General features: G+C 41.0%; 1 protein-coding gene across 27 annotated transcripts in view; it reads right to left on the bottom strand.

Moving 5' to 3' along the window:
• The window catches only part of DTNA (dystrobrevin alpha), a 356,301-nt gene that overhangs the window by 58,345 nt on the left and 276,892 nt on the right, over window positions 1–21,064 (bottom strand). For 12 of the 27 annotated variants that reach the window (XR_004277999.1, XR_004277998.1, XM_032310167.1 and 9 more), the window contains 7 exons: window positions 16,056–16,210; window positions 12,894–12,999; window positions 11,496–11,662; window positions 8,663–8,787; window positions 6,222–6,230; window positions 3,392–3,475; window positions 1,576–1,665 (listed from right to left, as the gene is read on the bottom strand). Coding sequence is in view for 25 of the 27 variants with exons in the window: in XM_032310167.1 (XP_032166058.1) it covers window positions 1,576–1,665; window positions 3,392–3,475; window positions 6,222–6,230; window positions 8,663–8,787; window positions 11,496–11,662; window positions 12,894–12,999; window positions 16,056–16,210 (736 nt within the window). In the remaining 2 variants the exon portion in view is untranslated. Of the gene's footprint in view, window positions 1–1,575; window positions 1,666–1,720; window positions 2,029–3,391; window positions 3,476–6,221; window positions 6,231–8,662; window positions 8,788–11,495; window positions 11,663–12,893; window positions 13,000–16,055; window positions 16,211–21,064 lie in introns of those variants that run through there. The other 15 variants (XM_032310174.1, XM_032310185.1, XM_032310184.1 and 12 more) reach the window with 5 other exon arrangements.

The raw sequence follows: 21,064 nt of genomic DNA on the forward strand, positions 1-21,064 counted from the left end.
CATTGCTCTAGCATTTTCTCCCTATAAATTTATGCATTTATAATAATGTGGGTTTAGAGATATAGTCATGATCACAAAAGCGAGTGAAGTGAATTAGTCCACGAATTATGTCCTTTGACCTACACTGTACCTAACAGCACACACAGGCCTGCACACCCACATGCATGAAGACTTCCGAAGTTTAAGGGCGGGTGCCTTTGAGAATTCCCTCTTTTCTTTCAAGTAAGGGAAAGGTGAATCAAGCACATAGCTAGAAATGGAAATAAGATCAGGGCTGCGACAGATGGTGATGGTAACCAGTGTTATACACTTGTGAATCTGTGTGAGGTAGATTGCTAGGGTGTCAAAGGACTTCAAAGATATACCCCAGTGCCTTCTGAAGATCAAAGTGATATGCTTGTAAAGGACTCTAGGTGAGTCATGCCCGGTGTCTGTATTGAGGATTCTGGAGCGGTGATTTCAATTCATCCTCATTTTGCTTTATCTTTCCAAGATCTCTCACAACACGAAAGACCCAAAACTCAAGCTAAATAAAATATCTGTATGCCAGACCTCCCTACTTTCTCAATGCTGCCTTAACACTGATCTTGGCTTGTTGGTTTTAGCTTCATGTGATTTTTATTTTTAATTTTCAAAAAAGATTTTATTTATTTATTTGAGAGAGAATGAGCTGGGGGAGGGGAGAGAGGGAGAAGCAGACTCTCTGCTGAGCAGAGAGCCCAAGGGGGGCTCGATCTTAGGACCCTCGGATCATGACCTGAGCTGAAGGCAGACGCTTAACTGACTAAGCCACCCAGGAGCCCCGATTTGATCAGATTTTTTAAAAAGGGCCATTGGGTTTGGGCAGGAGTGGAAGGCAGAGCTCTAGGTCATATTTCTTTGGTTCAGTTCCAAATGTAGGAAGAACAGGACCTTTAATTTATGCCTGCTTTTGGCACAATAGGTTTCCATCAACCTTTGTGTATGGACACGGTTAAGAAATAAACAGGGGGTCACCACCAGCATTATCAAGTGACAAAAATTAAGCACTGAGAGCATGAATTGGTTTTGAAATTGTTCTTGTGATAGGAATCAGACTGCCTTACCTGGGGGGAAAGTGGCCCAGGCCCAGTGAGACAGTAAGGTGTAAATTCTCAAGTCCGTAATTTACCACAATAATGTGGTCCAGCCACGGGATCTTGTCCCGGTCTTACCCAGTTAGTGCTACAGATCAATCACTCCGAGAAGCTCTTTGATTCAAGAATCTACGAAATCACCTTCTGGGGTCTTGCAGATTCTACAAAAGCAGAGACTCCTCCAAAGAAGAAGACCCAGCTTGGTACTTTTCATATGTATGGATCTCATAGATGCTGCTACGAGGCTGTAAAGTCACTAATAGAAGTGGAACAGAGAGGGGAAGAGCCAAGAAGGCCAGCTCTGGTTGAACTTCTCAATGGGATCTCATGAAGCCCCAGAAGATGTCGCTATCTCTATGGAGACACACTAGAAGAGGATTTTAGTGACAGAGTGGGATGGTCGGCAGTCTAGCTATGGCACTACGAGCTACAGTTAGTGTTTCAGAGCAGCAATACTGACCGTGGGCTGTGGTCAAGCTGACTGATGTACAGCTTTATGAGCGAATGCTCCTCAGCCACAGGGCTGGATGCACTTAGCCCCTCAGGTAACCTGAGGGGTGCAAACAATGAGACCTCGTTAAAACCCTCCATGGACAGAGCAAGGCCCACTCAGAGAGGAAAGATGTTCAGTGTACATAGCTTTATTGAACAGCACCCTTGAAACAGAAATCAGAGGCTAACCTCCATGGTGAGAGATAGCAAGGCCCACAAACTTGAAACAACATATTTGTGGTTCACAGGGAACATTCCAGAAGGACTGAAAATGGGAAAAAAGGGAAATGATCCTAGTTTGGGTTAATGGGTACCACGCACCCTGGAGGAACCAGAACAGCTCAAAGTATAATAGCAATATTTTAGAAGAGAGGAAGCCATGTTATCCATCTAGACGCATCCACCATAAGCACCGTCCGAGCTGAAATGATATAAAATGACCTTCAGTAAGGATGGGGTCTAGCTCTGCTTTGACATTTGCAGAATGCAGGCTCTCCTAATAAAAGCACATCTTTCTCAAAGTCATGCCAGATCTTCCCTAGCGAGAGAGAATGGGCCCGCGTCCCTTCTAGACTTTACGGTAGGAAAGATGGTTGAACTCGCTGGTGGCTCTGCGAAGGAGTGCGAAAAAGAACATACTGAGGGCCAAGACCCTGTCATTTCACCTGGAGGTTCTGCAGTTCAGTTTTGCCTCCGCATTTCCACTTGTTACAGATTTGCATAATCTACTGGGAGGTAACACCATGAACCACCTCGTCTTATTTATTATGCTAATTACAATTACGGGGAGCATCTTCATCTCATGTTCTTGCTGATGGGCAAATACAGGAACTTAGGGGAAAAAAATCAGCAGCTTTCTGAGTCTCATTGTGTGCAAATCCTTACTTGAACGTACCAGGCTACTAGAGGGAAATGGTATTTCAGAGACCTCTCCGGGGGGAGCAGACCGATTATGTTCCTTTTATGAAACAAGAAGTTGGTTTTTGTTTTGCTTCATTTTGTTTTGTTTTCTGCTGAAAGGCACTTGAAATCTTATGTTCATTACTCACTCCAAATTTCCTTACCTTTGTTTCCGCTTTCCTGTGAGCCTTCTCTGTGTATTTATAAAATAAGTCACTGGTACTTTATTTACGAGATTTGAGCAAACAATTTGGAGAGCCTCTTGACCCTGCATTTTTAACAAGCTAGCACTAAGAGCAGTATTTGCTTCACCTGTTCTTTGCTCATGTGGGGGTGGATTTTTGTATAAAAATAGGAGACACCTTCTCCTTTTTAAGAAGTTCTTCTTACCATCCCTGAAATCACTTAAACAAAAACTATACTTCCAAGTTTGGTCATCAGCCTCTAGCCTCAGGAACTCCAGAGCTCACCAAATTATAAGATGAGATTTATAAGCTGTTTCAGAATGTACCTAATAATTTCTCATTGCATCTTGAAATTCCAATTCTCTCTCTTAAAGGGGCCATTCCAAGTGCTATGAAGGTGACTTTCTCAACGACATGGAATACAGGTGTGTCGATCATAAAACTTAAACACACCCCATATTCTTACTGTGGGGAGATTGTAAATTCAAGTTTCTAGAAATGATATTCATCCCAAAAGCCATCCCAGCCATCGTCAAAAGCATCCAAAAGAATGAAAGTGAAAACCTGTGACAGATACTTACAAACCAGTTCCTAACAATAATCTTCCACACCTGGCTTGCACTGGAATATTTTTCTTAACATAGAATCAGGGGTTATTCCCAAGGGGAGGGCTTATTTCATAATAAGATTGGAACTTACCTCCTGGTAATAAAAGGACTTCCTGAGGAGGGGACCGAGTGGGAGAAGAGGGTATCATTCATGCTGGTTACAGGTCTGGGCGGCCTAAAACGAAGGACAATGTGAGGGGAAAGTTAAAACAAATAGAAGTCTCAAGTTAAAAACTATCTACCACCTTTCCAGGAAAGGGGCTGGAATCAACACAAAATTTTATATCTTGCAATGAAATTCTTTAAGTGTTTTGGGAAGTTACATTTCCTTAAAAATGTGGAATGTCCAATAAACATTAGGAGGAAAATCACTGGACACCACAGGCATGTTTATCCATGAGATTTGAGCCTTCATGTTTCCTTGAGTCATATTCTTTTTTTTTTTTTTTTTTTTTTTTTTTAAAGATTTTATTTATTTATTTGTCAGAGAGAGAGCGAGCGGGAGCGAGCACAGACAGACAGAGTGGAAGGCAGAGTCAGAGGGAGAAGCAGGCTCCCTGCGGAGCAAGGAGCCCGATGTGGGACTCGATCCCAGGACGCTGGGATCATGACCTGAGCCGAAGGCAGCTGCTTAACCAACTGAGCCACCCAGGCGTCCCTTGAGTCATATTCTTGAATGGAGCAAGGACTCTGAGGTGGCCTCAGGTCCACTGTCTTCTCAAAGGAGAACCTCTAAAAAATTGATGATAAGCACAATCTATATCCTCTCAGAAAGCGGAAGTTCCAGAAACTTCTCCTGTGCTCCACATAACAATGGCTCTTTCTCAAGACACCTGGTCTGGAAGGGGCCAGTTGCAAAATCATATTGAGCCTGAATTGTTCTTGCTCTATGCGAAGATGCAGTCAAGCACACCAGGATTGTTATCTGGATGTTCTACACAATAGGGCACGTATGCAAGGCATCCTCTAAACTTCCTTTCATATGACGAGAGAAAGAAAATAGTGTTCAGTATTTCTCAGAACTGTGAATGGCCTTAAACCCCAACTGCATGGGATCTGTCATTTCCAGTTGTATTTTTCATTTTAGCCTGTCATCCTGTCCCTGTCACTAATGACTTCATTCAGGCAAAATGATAGAGCTATGACACATATCTCATCTCCAAGTGGTTTTTAGTCTTCTATTAGGTTCACTGGAATATGTTCCATGAGATGGGATTGAGAGTTCAGAATATGGGTAATGAGGCAGGGCATCATTCCAAGTCAGAGGAAATTTTGTTCTCACTATACTTCTGTACTGAAGTTTGATGAAGCAGAATTTGTGGACGCCAGACTTTAATCATGGTAGCCTACAGAATCTGTGTTGGCTTGATCAAGAGATAAAGTTTTAACAGTTTAGTTTCTACCTTAGGGAACCAAAGTTGGTTTTGGATTCCACAATGCAGAGATCCTGAGAAAAAGGTAGACTTGTTTATCCCAGTGTGTTTATGCAACTGGAAACGATGCTATACAGGCTTTAAAAGGTCAGCACAATATGCAAAAATTCATTGAAACTTTTGGTTCCCAGTACTTGGTGCTAAACAGTGTTCGAAGATTTTTACAGACATTATTTCCTGGGGGAGGTGGAAACAGCAGCCTATTTCATCTAGTCTAAACATATCAGCTGACTATCTGAGTGTTTTGCATTACTTACGTAAGATGTGTCTTTGACACTTGAGGCTAGTTTAAAACTAATTCTCCCTTGAGCACAACACTTTCACCTTGTAGGCAGGATGTGAATTTTATACAAATGTCCTCTGTGAATTTTGAAAAGTTAGGTAGATCAGATGTTAAAACAGTAAGAATGAGGGGCACCTGGGTGGCTCAGTGGGTTAAGCCTATGCCTTCGGCTCAGGTCATGATCTCAGGGTCCTGGGATGGAGCCCTACATCAAGCCCTGCATCGGGTTCTCTGCTCAGCAGGGAGGGTGCTTCTTCCTCTCTCTGCCTGCCTCTCTGCCTACTTATGATCTCTGTCTGTCAAATAAATAAATAAAATCTTAAAAAAAAAAAAAAAAACAACCAGTAAGAATGAAATAGCTTTCTTTTAACTTTGCAACAAGTTGAAACCATCAACTTGGCCAACATTTCTGGGTTTTTTGAGTCTTTTTTAACTTTCCCACCATGCTCTAGCTCTAGGAAATGAGAAAACAAGTTGACTTGGAATACTTTTTAATTAGCCTGGTAAATTTACTCTGTAGAACCTGGTCACTGCCAAGCTGAAATTGCAGTTTCTTAGTAAATGGCTTCCTGTTTAAGGTTCATCATGAAGATGTTGAACTTGGGACACAGAATGACTAATCTTGGCACCAAATGGTGACTATCAAAGGGACTGAGGTTCTTATTTCCTCCATCATCAAATGGGAAGTTACTTTATCTAATAACTAGGTCACACTGGGAATTTTAAATGTATTGATTCTTGTGAGAAAGAAATAGCTCCACAAGATAAAGTCACACAGATCGATTGCAAAATTTTCCTTGTGGACAAGACCTTCACAGAGAACTTTTTTTTAAGAGATTTTTATTTATTTATTTGACAGAGAGAACGAGACAATGACAGAGGGAATACAAGTAGGGAGAGTGGGAGATGGAGAAGCAGGCTTCCCACCGGGCAGGGAGCCTGATTTGGGACCTGATCCCAGGACCCCGGGATCATGACATGACCTGAGCCAAAGGCAGATGCTTAACAACTGAGACACCCAGCTGCCCTCACGGAGGATATTTTTTTTATAAAACTGGCATTCATCTTGTGACTAGAAAGTATTCCGCTTAAGACAGAATTAGTTTTAAACTAGTTTGATGTTACTCACTTGTGTTGTGTCTCATAACCACTTATAATTATGATTACGTCTTTATAAGCACACAGGGGACTACTGAACTACTTACCAAGTGTCACTTTTGGCAGCAAGAAATTGAATGCAATAGAGACTGTTAATCATGGTGAAATTAACAGGAAATTCAACAGCTTAGAACAAATGCCAAAATACCAAAATGTTACCACTTAAGTGGCCTTACATACCTACGGTAATTTAGAACAGTTACATGAACGGCATATTTTAAAATTAGAAGTCTGAGCTATCCCCATCAAAACAAACAAACAAACAAACAAACAAAAGAAAAAGGCATGGCTATCTGATCAGAACAAAAACATTTTAATAATAAATGAAAGAGAAAAATGTCTAAAACTAAAAATAGGAAAAAATTCTGGTCTAACAGAAATTGGATCTTCTGCACGCAGAATTTCCTGTATGTTATTCCAACAATTAAATGTTTTTCACAGACTGCATTTTAAAATTAAGACATTCACCCTGGAAAAATATATTATCCATGAGTACAGACCACTATTTTGATTCGAGGACTCTTCGGAGAATCTGGTTAAATATATGGAATTTTTCTCAGGAAAAGGCCTATTTGTGTAGAATTTTAAGGGAATCCCAAAACTCTGCGTGGAACTCAAATTGGGTAGAGAGTGCCCTCAGTGAGTCCAGTGAATAGTACGTCAAATCAGATTGCCACTAGACAGGTAAAAATTTGTTTACTCATTAGCCAGTTAAATACACACATCCACCAGCCAGAGCACGACTGGGTACAGGCCCTGGGCTATGTAATACTGCAGTGTGACCACGAACTTGACTTTTATTTCACTGTCTCATTTCCTAATTTTGTCTCCAAGTGGGAGGAAGCATCCTAATTCTGTTCTGCTGCAAAACTCGCAGAGTCATGCTGTTCACATCTCTCCCTCTAGTTTCCTCACACCCATCAGCTCTGAAGGAACGTTGCTCTCTGGGCTGAAACTCCCAGCGGCGCTGGTAGGAAGTGACTGTACAGCAGAGCTCGGAGAGACGCTCTCAGTTACTTTGCTCATTTATTAGCAACGTAGGGATTGTCTATGGCGGGATGGGGTGTGTGTGGCGGGGAGAAACACTGTTGAGACCTTAGTAAGAACAGCTCGTATGAGGTCGTTTTCTACAAGCTACTGGCCCTCTGGGATACTCCCCAGATTTATTTATCCCTGGTTTCTTTTAAGGCTTATTTTTAGGATCAAAACTTCCAAAAATAAGTTAGTCACATTCTCCAGAATTGGCTTACATTCGTTTTTTGGATGCTTAGCCCATGCCAGCAACGTAAGTCTCCAGGCTGTGTGTATTGCCGAAGGCAGTAAACCCTCCGTGTACACTTGGGAGCAAACCAAGATGAGCCCCGTGGTATGTACACAAAGCCATAGACATGATGTAGCACAAATCATTTGATGGCATTTGCTTAGGTCCACCAGAGGAAAGAGTGACCGCTTCCATAAAGGTCTCTGAGCCATCATGGCGCCTTTGACGTATCACGTTCTGAACTTCCTGACGCACGAAATTTGTACTGGGGGGTTTCCAATGCTGATAGGTCTGATCAGCCATCTCTTGATGTCAACATGCAAACCGAGGCCCTGAGTGTGGCTGGTCCTACTGAACCCTGAGTGCGGCTGGTCCTACTGAACTGTGCGACACAAAAAGTGGTTTGTGTTGAGGGGGGAACCACCTTTTCTAGAGTCTTTCTGATGGTACCTGCAATGACGTAATTCCTAACTGGGTATGGAAGCAGATGGTGAGCTTGCCAAGATAATATCCAGGAAGAAACACTTCTCCCTCAGCCTCCCCTGTTATCTGGCCACCCAGGTCTGAGAGAGGCTCCAGGGCCTGAGGCTTCTGGAAGGTGGAAGGAATGGGCGGGAGCACCGTGTCTGCACATATCACCCTCTGTCCACCAAACTCACATAGACTTTGGAGAAAGAACTTTTTAAAGTCTGTTTTTGGATGTTCTGAGGAATTTTACCACCAACTTCCCCTTTCTACCTTCCCATGTATGGGCCATGATTCTTCTAAAGTTGTGCAGTTTAGGATAAGACAAAAACGATTTTTAGATTTGTTGATATCTTTAAGATGACTGGCTTTGCAGATAAATGAAACAAGGAGCTTTTATATTTGGGACTCAAAGCACAAGTGATATTAAGGTACAGTGTGCTTTAAAATTTTCTCATTATGGTTAATTTCATTGATTGTTACTGTCCAGTAAAACCTCTACTAACAACTGTATTTTATAATGATGCTTTTTGAATATTTTCTACCTGTAGGTGGATAACGTTAGCATAGCATTCTTGTACATCAAGACAGAAGTACTGTTTACCCCTACAATAAAAGATTATAATCCCATTATTATTCTGTTTTTTATAAATTAAAATTTAAAACTCGATCCCTAGCAATTGATATGAAGTTGCCTTTGTATGGACGTGAACATGCATGAATGAAGAAAAATGTCTTCCTCTGGAAGGCAGAGATACTCACACAATGTGGGCCAAGTTGAGTGGCTTCTCAGGCTGGTCAGGGAACATGGGGTGCAAGGGCTCACGGCTTGAAGCGCAGCTCAGAGACTTGCTTAATGCATTAGTTAGCTTCTTAGCAGGGGATTTCTGGAAAGAAGAAGAAAGGTAGAAGTGAGAAGAACTAACATTGATGTTACATTCTCAGAGATGATTTGTTTTCATAATAGATATTCATTCATTCACTCATTCATTTCTTCATTGATTTATCCATGAAATCTTCAACTACCTACTACTCTAAGGGAATTTGCTCCGTGCTGAAACTAAAGTTCTGGGACAATCCACCAGAGTGCCTGCCTCCTGCGGTTTTGTGTCAGCAAATGCTGTGATGAGTGGAAAGCAGTCATTGTGCATGGGACATCTGAGCTGGGACTGAAGGGACCAGCAGAAGTCCTTCTGATAGTAGCTCAGGGGACTGGGAAGGTCATTCCAGATGGAGGAAGAAGAAACCTCATTCTGGAGAGGAAAGTAGAAGACAGACCCTTGAAGTCCTGCACTGCCACATCAAGGACCATGGTCTTTATCTCAAACGCAGAGCGAGACAATGAAGACTTTATATTATAGAGGTGACAGGAGCAGATGTGATTCTAGAAGGATTACTCCTGCTTAAGAGCAGAAAACGATCTGGGAGGAGACAGAAGTGGAAGTAAGAAGGTGAGCAGAAGGTTTCACAGGCATCTGGGTGCAAGATGTATTGGGCATGGCTGGATCCATCCAGTTGAAACTGAAAGGGGAACCTCAATCAGGGATTTTGGAGTTTAAAATTTATGTTCTTTCCAGAGCATCATGTTATCTCTTTTTCATTTAGACGAGTGGGATGTAGATCTTAAAATTTCACAGCCACTTCTTTTTTTTATTATTGTTATTTTTCTTTCTTTTTAAAAAATTATTTTTTCTTTCTTTTTTTTTCCTTTTTTTTTCACAGCCACTTCTATCAGAAATAATCTCCCTCATGTAATAAATCTTTACAGCAGCTTTTCCTTTCCACAAGAAGTCATTTACCATTCTGTCACTTGCTTTTATGCAGAGAGCCCATAATTGGCAATACAATGAAGCGACTTTTGTCCTCATGACTAAATGCTTAAGTGATAGAAGCGTTGTTCAAGAAGTTCCTCTTTGGCTTTTGTTAGGACATATAATTCTTAGAATCCCTAAAACACAGCCACTGCAACAGCTTTTCACCCCCATACACACTGCAGCCTCTTTATCCCTTTGACTGGTCTGATCCTACTTGTAAAGACGTTGTTCTGCCATATAACTATTTAATTTGGAGTCCACAATCTCTAAAAAGAGGCGCCTAAACTGACTTTAGCATTTACATAAAACGATCATTAAAAATGCTTAGTCTTCAAACACTAACCCTCCAGAATGTGAGATAGAACAAGTTTGAAAAATTGGTAGTATATCGACCATAAGAAAATAGAAAACGTTTTCTCCTATCTTCTGTACTAAACAGTGTTTCATGATCTGTGCTGGAAGATCCATGCTAGCATGTGACATAACCACCAGTGACAGGAGGCATCTGCTCTGGCCCAAAGCCCTCAGCATACGACCCCTTATTGAAAAACTGGTACTCAAATTCAGAGTCTGAACGATGCTGAAAAATTAAAATATTTACACTGAATGCTGGTTCCCAATAATCATTCCTAGAAAGAATGTTCTGATTTAAAATGCACTATCTGGGAACACCTGGGTGTTTCGGTCATTAAGTGTCTGCCTTCAGCTCGGGTCATGATCCCAGGGTCCTCGGATCGAGTCCTGCATCAGGCTTTCTGCTCAGTGGGGAGTCAGCTTCTCCCTCTCCCTTTGCTGCTCCCCCTGCTTGTGCTCTCACTCTCCTTCCCTCTCTCTCTGACAAATAAAAAAATAAAATCTTTAAAAAAGAAAATAAAATGGATTTTCTGAAGAACTTAAAAAAAAAGAATAAGTTACTCTTTGAGTAAAGGGTATGGGTTAATTGAAATGCATAAAATCTAGGAAAAAACTCATAATAAAAAGTTTGCATTTTCTTGTGTAAGAACTACTCCAAGAGCGGTTGGCAGGTGTGATCATACAGCCCACAAACCCCAATCCATACATAGGGCAGTACTTTCACAGAAGCACAGGAACAACCTCTGGGGACCTGATCTTTGAGTGACTGAGACCTAGATCAGCAAACTAAACCGCTTGAACCCCGAGCTCACCCAGTTGGATTCCTCCCACACATGCATCACGTGGACAGACTCTCACAGGTCACCTCTGGCAAGCCGGTCACTCACAGTTTACGCAAGGATGATCTGCTCATAGAGACTACCTCCCTGCCTCCAAAAAAGGAAACTGGAACAGCACCACGAAGCCCACAGGCTCACCCATCTTTCCTTTTACAAGCTCTAGCCATGCACTTAACGGAGCTTCAGAATCTGAGAGCCAAGGAACTAATGACAATTTTTAAGAAATTCCCATACCCCAAACAAAACAAAACTCGGAGGGAACCTTAACTTACTGTGAAAACGAGATTATGTCCCAAAGTTGCTAGTTCAGTTGTTATCTAAGCCAGTACTGAGCTGTCTGCGTCCCGAGAAATAACAGAGTGTGAGTCTGCCTAAACTGTAAGTCCTAGAATGCGACATGGCTTCAGATGCCGCAATGAAGATGTCCCAGTAAGGTGGGGGTGGGGTGGAGGGAGAGGGGAAGGAAGGCGTGCTAGAGCAGAAGTTAGGTTTGCCTCTTGATTGTCCCGCCGCCATCTTTGCTGGTCCCTTGCATTCTGAGTGACGTTAACACATACGAGGGTAAGTGTTGCCTGGACCTTGGCTTACCCATGAGGTGTACTCTTTCATTTGGTGCTGGTTGCTATGGGAACCGCCAGCGTGTCCCCTCCAGAAGCAGTCCTGACAGAGCTGGTAATTGTGACACTGTTGGCATCGGTAGCGGAATCCCATCATACTCTCACTGTGGCAGTAGGAACATTCAACCGGATGGAAGACTACGGGGGAAAGAAATGGAGGAAAAAAAAAAAGACAAAATAAAAGTCTGAGCCAGAATAAGGAAAAATGCAGCCAAACAGGGACTGTGTTTTTCTGCTGTGTGCTGTGATTTCAGAGGCTAGTCAGTTCTGGCTGAGAGGAGAATTATGTTTATTCCTGGACTCTCACCACCCTTTTCACGCATGTGTGTGGAGGTGGGGGAAATGAAAGGGGATGGAGAATAGGTCTTCTTTTAACCACAAATTTCCCTCTCCACTTCCAGCTCTTCCACTATGAGAATATAAATTACCTAAACTGACTCGTCTTTCCCCCAAACTGCTCCCTGTCTCCAGGAGACCAGCACAGCTCCCTAGAAGACTCAGAGGCACAACAGATGAAAACAACTGACTCTCCACTGGGTGGAGAGAAGTGGAAAACAGGGAGAAAAAAGAAAGGGAAATGAGGGAGAATATGAAAACTGGATAAGAGAATTGAATTATTTCATTAAAAAATGGAGTGGCTGATGGTCTTCTTTCATGATTGACATTACCTCCATTTAACAATTTTTTCTTTCTTTCCTGAGAGACAGATGGACAGAGCCCAAAGAGATGTGTAAATGATGTGAAAACACTTCTAATTCAGATAGTTTGAGGGACACCGAACTCTCTCTAACAGACAATTGGAATTATAAAGCAGGCAAGGTAAAATACTTGAGATTTGAAGCTAACATATAACCAAATCCAAGTAATTGTCTACACGTTATGAGCTAAAGATATTAAACAACAACAATTCTTGCCTTTGGTCAAGTTATTCTTTATGTAACCACAATCATTGAAAGCTCCACTCAGAACATATGACTGAAGATTAGCAAGGTACCATAATCTAATTTTCCCCTCTATCTCCTCCGCCTATTCTTGGCCGAGTGCCTAGGAATGGTCGATGCCATGTACACCAATATTGGAAGTTCAGACCTAAAAATAAACCTGGAAAATGTCTTATTCATTATGGAGATTCTTCTGCTACAGCAAGACTACAGCCCCACGTGACTTGTAACTGAGAGACACACGGTGAGATTTAATAAGCGTATGGAATCAACAGTCCTAATTTTGCAGTGGACCTCGAAGGTCTTACTGATCAGGGAGAAAGTTTCTTTCAAAACTCAAGAATTACTGAATGACCTTTGTTTAATAACTGTAGACATGACAGCCTGCTAATTCCAAAAACTGCCATAGCTCAGGAGTAACTACTCACCATTTTCCACATTCGCCAGACGATGCAGAAGGGGCAGCCAGACCAGACACTGAGGGGGAGGGTCGGACATGAGAGTGTCCAAGAACCCATTTAAGGTGACTTTTTTCTGCATCAAAAAACCCACAAAAATTTAGAACCATTTGAGATGAAAGACACAAGACATTCAATGAACCTCTAACATATCAAGAAACAGAATATATTCTTATAGCTGGAGAACCAGTTCTGAACTTAAACCCTTTGGTTTCTTTTGACACTTCCACACATGTAGGACTGGGTTATCTCCGTTGAGGCTGAGTCCATATTACCAGAAGGAGAGCAACAGTTCTGGGAGGGGTGCTTTTGTGTATGAGGGACATATCAAAGTGATGAGGAAAGATGAAGGGTAGACTTGCTCTGTAAAATGTGACCCAACAGTGGGTCATAGCACGTGCCACAATTCCCGGAGCAGGTGGTCTTCCCCATCTGTAGAACAACGTCTTTTTCAAACTCCCTCCACTCCCCTAAGTCCTACATACTTCATGGTTAATATGAATGGTTCTGTGATACAAGATCAGCAGGGAGTCCTGTTAGGAGGGAGCGATCCTTCGCTGTGAGGAGAGAACCATCTATATTTTTGGAAAATCCTTTTTCTCTTTATAGATCTTTCCTCTTAATTCAGTCTGCATCTGTTCTCACTATCCTGGTTCTTTCCAATGCAGAAAAGGAATGTATTATAAGTTTCTTTCAAAATGACAAAAAATAAGAAGTTATAGGAGTACAAGATAGTATAATAGGATGAATGATAACAAAAGACATGTTTATATGCAAAAATCACTATTTGGGAAGTTTTGAATTATAAGATCAGGTGGATGGGGTAGTTATTTTTTCTTTTTGTGTTTAAATTTCTATTTTAACTCCTGTTTAGTTAACCTACAGCAATATATTAGTTTCAGGTGTACAGTATAGTGATTCAACAATTCTATACATTACTCAGTGCCCATCGAGATGGGTGCACTCTTAATCCCCATCCCCTCACCAACTCCCCCCAGTATCCATCTGTTTGTTCTCTGCAAAAGAGCCCAAATAACCAAAGCAATTTTGGAAAAAAAAAAAGAGAAACAAAAAACAAAGCTGGATTCTAGATTTCAAGATATACTACAAATTGTAGTAATCAAAACAGTATTGTACTGGTACAAAAACAGATCAATGGAACAGAATAGACAGCCAGAGAATAGTTTCATATCTTTAGACAAGAAATCAGTAGTGAAGAGTTTTAGTATCTTTTCAAGGCACCTATGTTAATACTAATCCTTGTCATTCATTCACAAGATATTTTGGTATGCTTCAATTAATCTTTTTTTTTCAGCAGATATTTATAATTTTAGCATTTCCTTGTAATACTAAATAGCTTAAGTTTTATAGGATTGATAGCAACATTATTATTAAAATATATTTTATGTAAAGTGTAAGTAATGAGACAACATTTTTTGAAAAAGCCACAACAATTTGTAGCATCTAAAATAATTCTGTCTTTCCAAAGAATCACTTGGAATGGCTTGTACTTTTTCCAATGAAGCAATGCAAACAAATTTAAAGTGTCATCATTCAAACTGCTGTGATAGTTTATGAAGGACAAAAATAAACTGGTCTTATTATTTTTATTTGTGTTGCCTCTTTTTATACTTCAAATGATCTTCTCGATTTTGATCATTCATCATACTGGCTAAAAATCACTTCTGACAATTCCCAAAAATGTTATTACGATTTTGACATATATAAGTTTCTCATTGTTGAGGATATATAAAAAATTATATAATAGAACAGTCTACAAGATATTTCAAAAGGACTTTTGAGCGGCGATAACATCATATATATAATTCTTATTGAACATGTAGGTCCTTGGAAAATAGAAAGATAGTCATCAAGAGAGTCAAAAGCAAAAACAAAGTACTGGGACTACACGAAAATAAAAAGCTTTTGCACAGCGAAGAAAACCATCAACAAATGTACAAATGTACAACAAACCCAGAGGTAGGGAGACCAGCGTGGAGGTTAACACAATAGGCCAGCAACAGATGAGGATGAGGAAAGAGATCAGAGAGAATGGGAAGACAGCAGGGATTGAGGACTGATGAGAACTGCGGGTTGAGGAAGTTGTCTGGAAGGAGGCCAAGGTGAATGGAACCATTCTGACGTGACCAACTCTTAGGACAAGTATAAAGAGGAGTGTGCTTTGGCTGGGGACAGAGATGAGGGACCTAAGCCAGCCTGGGGCTGGGGGAGTGGGAGGGGTCAGAAAGGCCTACTGGATGAGACAACATGGAATCTCTCCAACTGTCCCATCTCTTATTAGTTGTATGGATACCATTATGATTCTACAACAATCCATGACCCATAGGGATGTCTAAGGCACTTTGACCTCATAGGTCACAAGGAAACAGACTGATGAAGTTTACTAGGTGGGCAGTTAAATGCAGCTTTTCAGGGGCTGCTATGCACTGATTTCTTAAGTAAGGGATCCTTTTAGAGGATATTCTTAATTAGTATGGATTTTTCAATAATTTCAAGAAAAACCTTCAATTTCTGGGTTTGTAAATTACTACTGAGCTGTGCTGGAGAATGGTGCCGGACATGGAGACTTTGTACGTGACTGGGCAGATGCAAACATGGAAAGCCCCACGAACTCAATAGCTTCTCTGGGTCAACTTGTACCACCCCCACTTAAAATATGTTACTCCGAACCCCTAATGTATCACGTCAGGGGGAACTTAGCCAGCTGTGTTTGTTATACATTTGGCATCTGCTACATGATTCCTTTCTTGCTTCCTTTGCTGCACATTGGTGAAACCTGGCACTGGCTCAGACTTGTGTTTCATGTGAGGCTGAGTGACAGTTCACCTCTTTTGATAAGCAGTGATAATGACCGCAATGATACCAAGGGTGGAAGGTTGTTGTAAGGATTAAATTAGACAATGCAAGAAAAGAGCTTAGCATGGTACCTGGCTCATGGTCAGGAAGTACCACCAATTATTATTTTCTAGGTAAGCTGATTTGAGTTACTGGCTCAGAGGTCATTTGTCAGAGGCTGGGAGATACTACAGGTTATCACAAAGAGGAGTCTAAGTGGTGACTTGATGTAACATACCAAAGGACAACCTAAGAGACATTTCCTTTTTTTCCTACCTGTTGAGAGAAACAGGACCTTGCTGACTGCTCTGTGTAACCGAATGAAGGGCCTTCAAAAACGGCTGTGGGTAGTTTGAGAACTTCCCGGAGGAACTGATCATATCGTCCATAAACCATCACCCCGCTGGAGTCAGAAATCATGGAGAAAATATCTGATGGAAGGAAAAAGAAAGATATTTACTCATCCCATGAATATATTCTCCACTGTTTCAGTGAAACGTATCTCCTGCAAATAACAAAAACTGTAGCAGAATAAGTAATTTTTTATGAAAGAGTAACACAGAATTGTTATGCTGAAATATTCCTGGCATAGTGTTGCCTTTGGTGTCTTTTTGTTGCTGATTCTGAAACACAGCATTAATTTGGGTAAAATTAGCATATTTTGATAAGACAGCAACCCATTTTTATTTTGAGGTCAGTTATAAGCTCAGACACCATTCAATGGAAGGAATTTTTAAATATGCGAGGGATATGCTGATCTCATTGAAACACACAAAAAACATTTACCGTAACATTGGGGTGTGTATGTATCTAGCTAGCTAGCTATTTACTCACCTATATTACCACCAAGACCTTTGAGTTTTGGTTTAAGATATTGAAAAATGAAAGACACGATGGGGATAAGGATGTAATGAAATCACCTGATTAACTTCCCACAGAAGCAGAAAACTTTCTATAAATCATGGTGTTCCAGGTGGAAGGCACTCGATTTACAGGGAAGAGTCTTTCGACTCATGTAGTCAAGGGGGAGCCTGGCCTTGGGGAAGATCAATGACGTAAGTTGGAGTCCTGGGCAGAGTCTGTGTCTTCATTGAACCCCTGTCCTTCAGTTTCTGCCACTATGGGCACTTAGTGAATATTAATGGTATAATTTCTCAAGGTACTTTATAATTCCTCTGTGGAAGTCACTATGGAAATGAAAGCAAATGCTATCATAGTTTGTCACCAGGCTAGATTGTAACTAGGCCAGCACAGCTGTTGGGATAAACTGTTGTAAATTCAATGTGTTGCCTCTGTTCATTTTGGGCTTAATGTCTCAAGGTCAAAATGCAATCTGGGGACATGGTTTTTACACTGCAGTCAGATGGTAAGCCTATTACAGGCTTTACCTGGATTATGTTTTGAGGATGTGAACTGACTCTCATTGCCTTCAAATACTCTATTTATAAAGAATTTCTACTGTGTTTTGAATTGTTTATCAATTATGAGGCTAAAGAAATTTTACCTAAGCTACAAAGTTAATGTTGTTCTCATCCACCGTCACAATTTTATCTCTTATGTTTATCTCTTTATCTCTTATGAATTCATTATAACTGGTCAAAAAAATATGAAAAAAGTTGCCAACAGCAATACAAACTCTTACGTAATCCCACATATATAGAAATGCAAGAATTCCAATAAAAATGGGAAAAAGGAAACCCAGGTAAAGGAAATGAACTTTCTTATCAGAGCTGCCATTTCGTGTGTTTTTAGGTAGGTTGGTCAACTATAATTGGGTCATCCTGATGCTCTTCAAGCCAGGAATTTTCTAAGCCAAGACACATTTTGAAAAGTAGCCTAGGTCTTTCAAATCTCCCATGGAAAGAATTTAGACAACAACTGTAACTAGAGCAAAAGCTGACAAGTACCAACACTGACCTTTCACAAACTTGAAGCTCATGTTAAACTTGTCTGTGTTGTTGAAGCTTTGCGAAGCAAGAGCCAAACTAGGGCTAGGTCACTGGGATCAAAGGGAAGGGGCTATTAATGGCCATTCTGGTTTTTCAAAAGAAATGAGGGACTCTGAGGAAGCGATCAAAATGATGTTTGCACCTTAGTTCTGGGCTCTTATGTTATATAACAACATATATATGCACATATGGCTATGACAATATACATATACACATATGTAATATGCTAATATGTAATATATGTGTATGTAATAAAATAGAAGGTATTTCTAAGATTAAATTAGTCAACAGACAAAAAGCATACAGATATAAAGGACACAGACTAGTGCTTGACACTTAGTACACAGTACAGAAATGTGAGCTTTTTTACTATTAATTTCATGTCACATTTTTTCTGTTATTTACTTTAGATGCTTAGGCTTTGCCTCCCCCATGGGATTGCTCTGTAATGTTACCAGTCATACTCTAAATCACCTCTATATTTCCGACGGCACCATACAAAGAGAGATACTTTAGAAGAATTTATATTCACTGATTCATTCATTTTAAATTAACACATACAAAATGTGTAAAACTGTGCTAAGCAATGACTACACAGAATATCCAGCACATAGTTCTTTTTTACTTATTTTTTAAAGGAATTAAAACAAAATTTTATTTGAAAATAACATCAAACTTAACAAAATAATTGCAGGAATAAGAGTACTCCAAAGAACACTCACACACAACCTTTATCCAGATTCATCTATGAACCCTTTATTCTATTTACTTTATAATTCTATCTATCTATAATCTATCTAAATATCTGTCTATTTACCATCTGTCTATGTCTGTCTGTGTGTATATATGTGGGGCAAACATACAATTTTTTTCTGAATTGAGACTAATATGCATATATCATGGCCTTTACTTCTGAATGCAGCCAGTGTGTCTTCCCTAAGAGGAAGGGTATATCCTCTGATGAGATTACAGCAAGGGGCAGCAAACTTTTCTCTGTAAAGGGCCCGATAATGATAATGATATTTTGTGTTTTGTGGACCACATATGGTCTCTGTCACACACTCATCTTTGTCCTTCATACAACCTTCAGAATGTGGAAGTTAGTCTCTGCTCACAGGCCATAGCTTGTTTACCCTGGGTTTCAGGGTAGTTAACCACTTTGGTATATTTAACATTGATACATCGATCTTATCTAATATTATCTGACCTCTTGGTCATATTCCAATTTTGTGAATTGGTCAGTAATAGGACATAGTTCTTGACCTCTGAGCGGTCCCAGTCCCTTGAGGGTACAGACGTGCTTACAGACTGCGTCCTATGACATTGTAAATCCTCCGCGGTGGTGTGACTACTGGAACAGAAGCGTGCACGGGATGTAGCAGGAGCGTGAACAGAGGGCTTCCAGAGTGAGGGAAGATTTCCTTACCGAAGTGACTTCTAGGTCTTCTTAGGTGACAGAGGGGACTTCTAGGCCAAGCGTAAAGGTCAGTTAGGGGCTAGTCAGGCTTTAAGACACAGAATCAGGGTGTGTGCATGGGCATGCTCAGGCATGATGCACTCAAGGCACTTCAAGGAGTTCATTGTTCCAGGGGCCCTGGGTGCCCACGAGGGCATGGTGGGAGACGAGGTAGAGATCTGAAGAGCTTTAGGCCTCTACTAAGGCAATTAGATGGTGTCCAGAAGATGTTTTGGGAGATGCTAAAGATTTAAGGCAGGCCTCTGAGTTAGAAATATTACCCCGGGGTGGGTGGGTAGGTGTGGAGACAGAACAACCAGTTCAGTTATGGAAACCCAATAAATCCCTGGTTTTGGCCACAAGGCTATTCTTGTCAACCAGCCTTCCCCAAAAGTTTCAGCATAGCATGTGACATTCCAGGCCAGCAGCACTGTTTTCAAAAATTTTTAGGATCCTCAGGACCATCTGGAAGCCCCAGGGAAGAATTATAAACAGGTGTCCCAACTCATTACAGCAACAACTTAGAAGCGGACCAAGAACGGTTTGACACAAACACGGTGTTTGATTAGGTCAGTCTCTGTTTAAGTCACCGTGTCCTCTGACTGTAGGGGCGGCCTCACACTTGAGGCTGCTGTGGTTACGGTCATGAGAGCCTGCATATTGGTTCCTGGCGGCCCTGAAGGCTGGAAATTGTGGTGCGACATGGAGTTGTTGTCCCTTTTCATTGATTTTAAAGCAGTTGGAAAAATTTAGTTTAATATCTTCTATCTTCCACTCTTTGCCTTCTAAAGTCCTTCATTTATTTTCAGCAATGACTCTTGCCCTGCCCTCTTCCACATGAAGGGGGTACTTGGAACAAACGAAATACCTCTCATCCTTATGCATGAAAACAGAAAAATTGCCAAAGGTACACAGCTGGCATATTGGCTTAAAGAGAATTAGAATTGAAAGAAGGGAAAACAAAACCCTCAAACACTGAGAAATTCCATATCCTTTCATTTTACTTTTTCTTAGTACAAAAGCAATGTGGAAAATCATGACTTTGCCTATTTTATCATCAAGAGCAGCCGGCAAAAGAAGACCAGAGAAAACCCTCACAATCCCACTCCTCAAGAGTCAGCCTCTGCTGTCTGTGGGCAGATTGGCCCATATTTGTGTATTCAGCTAATAATTATCACTGAAGCCAGAAATATTGGTGACTGAATATATTTATTTTTGACTAACATTTTGGCGAAGTTCTTCCAACCAAAGTGCTTGCAGTTAAATTGTGTTTGTCAGATTGCTCTCAAACAACTTACCAGGAAACCACGAAAACCACCTTCTTGGGATTCAGTAAACAAAGAGTGACTCCTCAGCCGGGCAGCTGGGGCTACATTAAGCTGTGATTCGGAACCACTCCACTGTGAGAGGGCAATATCATAGCTCTCAGGATCATCTGATCTGTTTTTGGCGTTCTTTAGAATTTGTGACACTGAAACTTATTTCTGCAGACTGAAGAACACAATCTACTTCTGGTAAGACTCATGCGTTGGTCAACTTCTTTCACCGCACAGATGAGGGTTTACTTCGGCTACTAGGTAGCAAGCATGCTTTGCTCATCGAGGGTGGGGTGAAGAGAAAACACCCTAGGGGTGACCTTGTTTGCTCTGAATTCCTGGACATGCAAGAGATCTGCCAGGGTTTTGACTGCTGGTAAAGTTCTGCTCAGAACCTTAGTTATCTTGAGCTTTCTAACTCTGCAGACATGGTTCCGTGCTGACCTAACAACCATTCCCTTGGTCTTTACGGGCCCCAAATTTCTTCCTGGGCTAAGAAGGGAAAGCAGTGTGCCATTTCCCAGCCCAGCAGGTGGGAGCGGGTTCCTCCATGACTATCACGGG

This window comes from Mustela erminea, chromosome 13, assembly GCF_009829155.1.
Source record: "Mustela erminea isolate mMusErm1 chromosome 13, mMusErm1.Pri, whole genome shotgun sequence".
Taxonomy (NCBI): domain Eukaryota; kingdom Metazoa; phylum Chordata; class Mammalia; order Carnivora; family Mustelidae; genus Mustela; species Mustela erminea.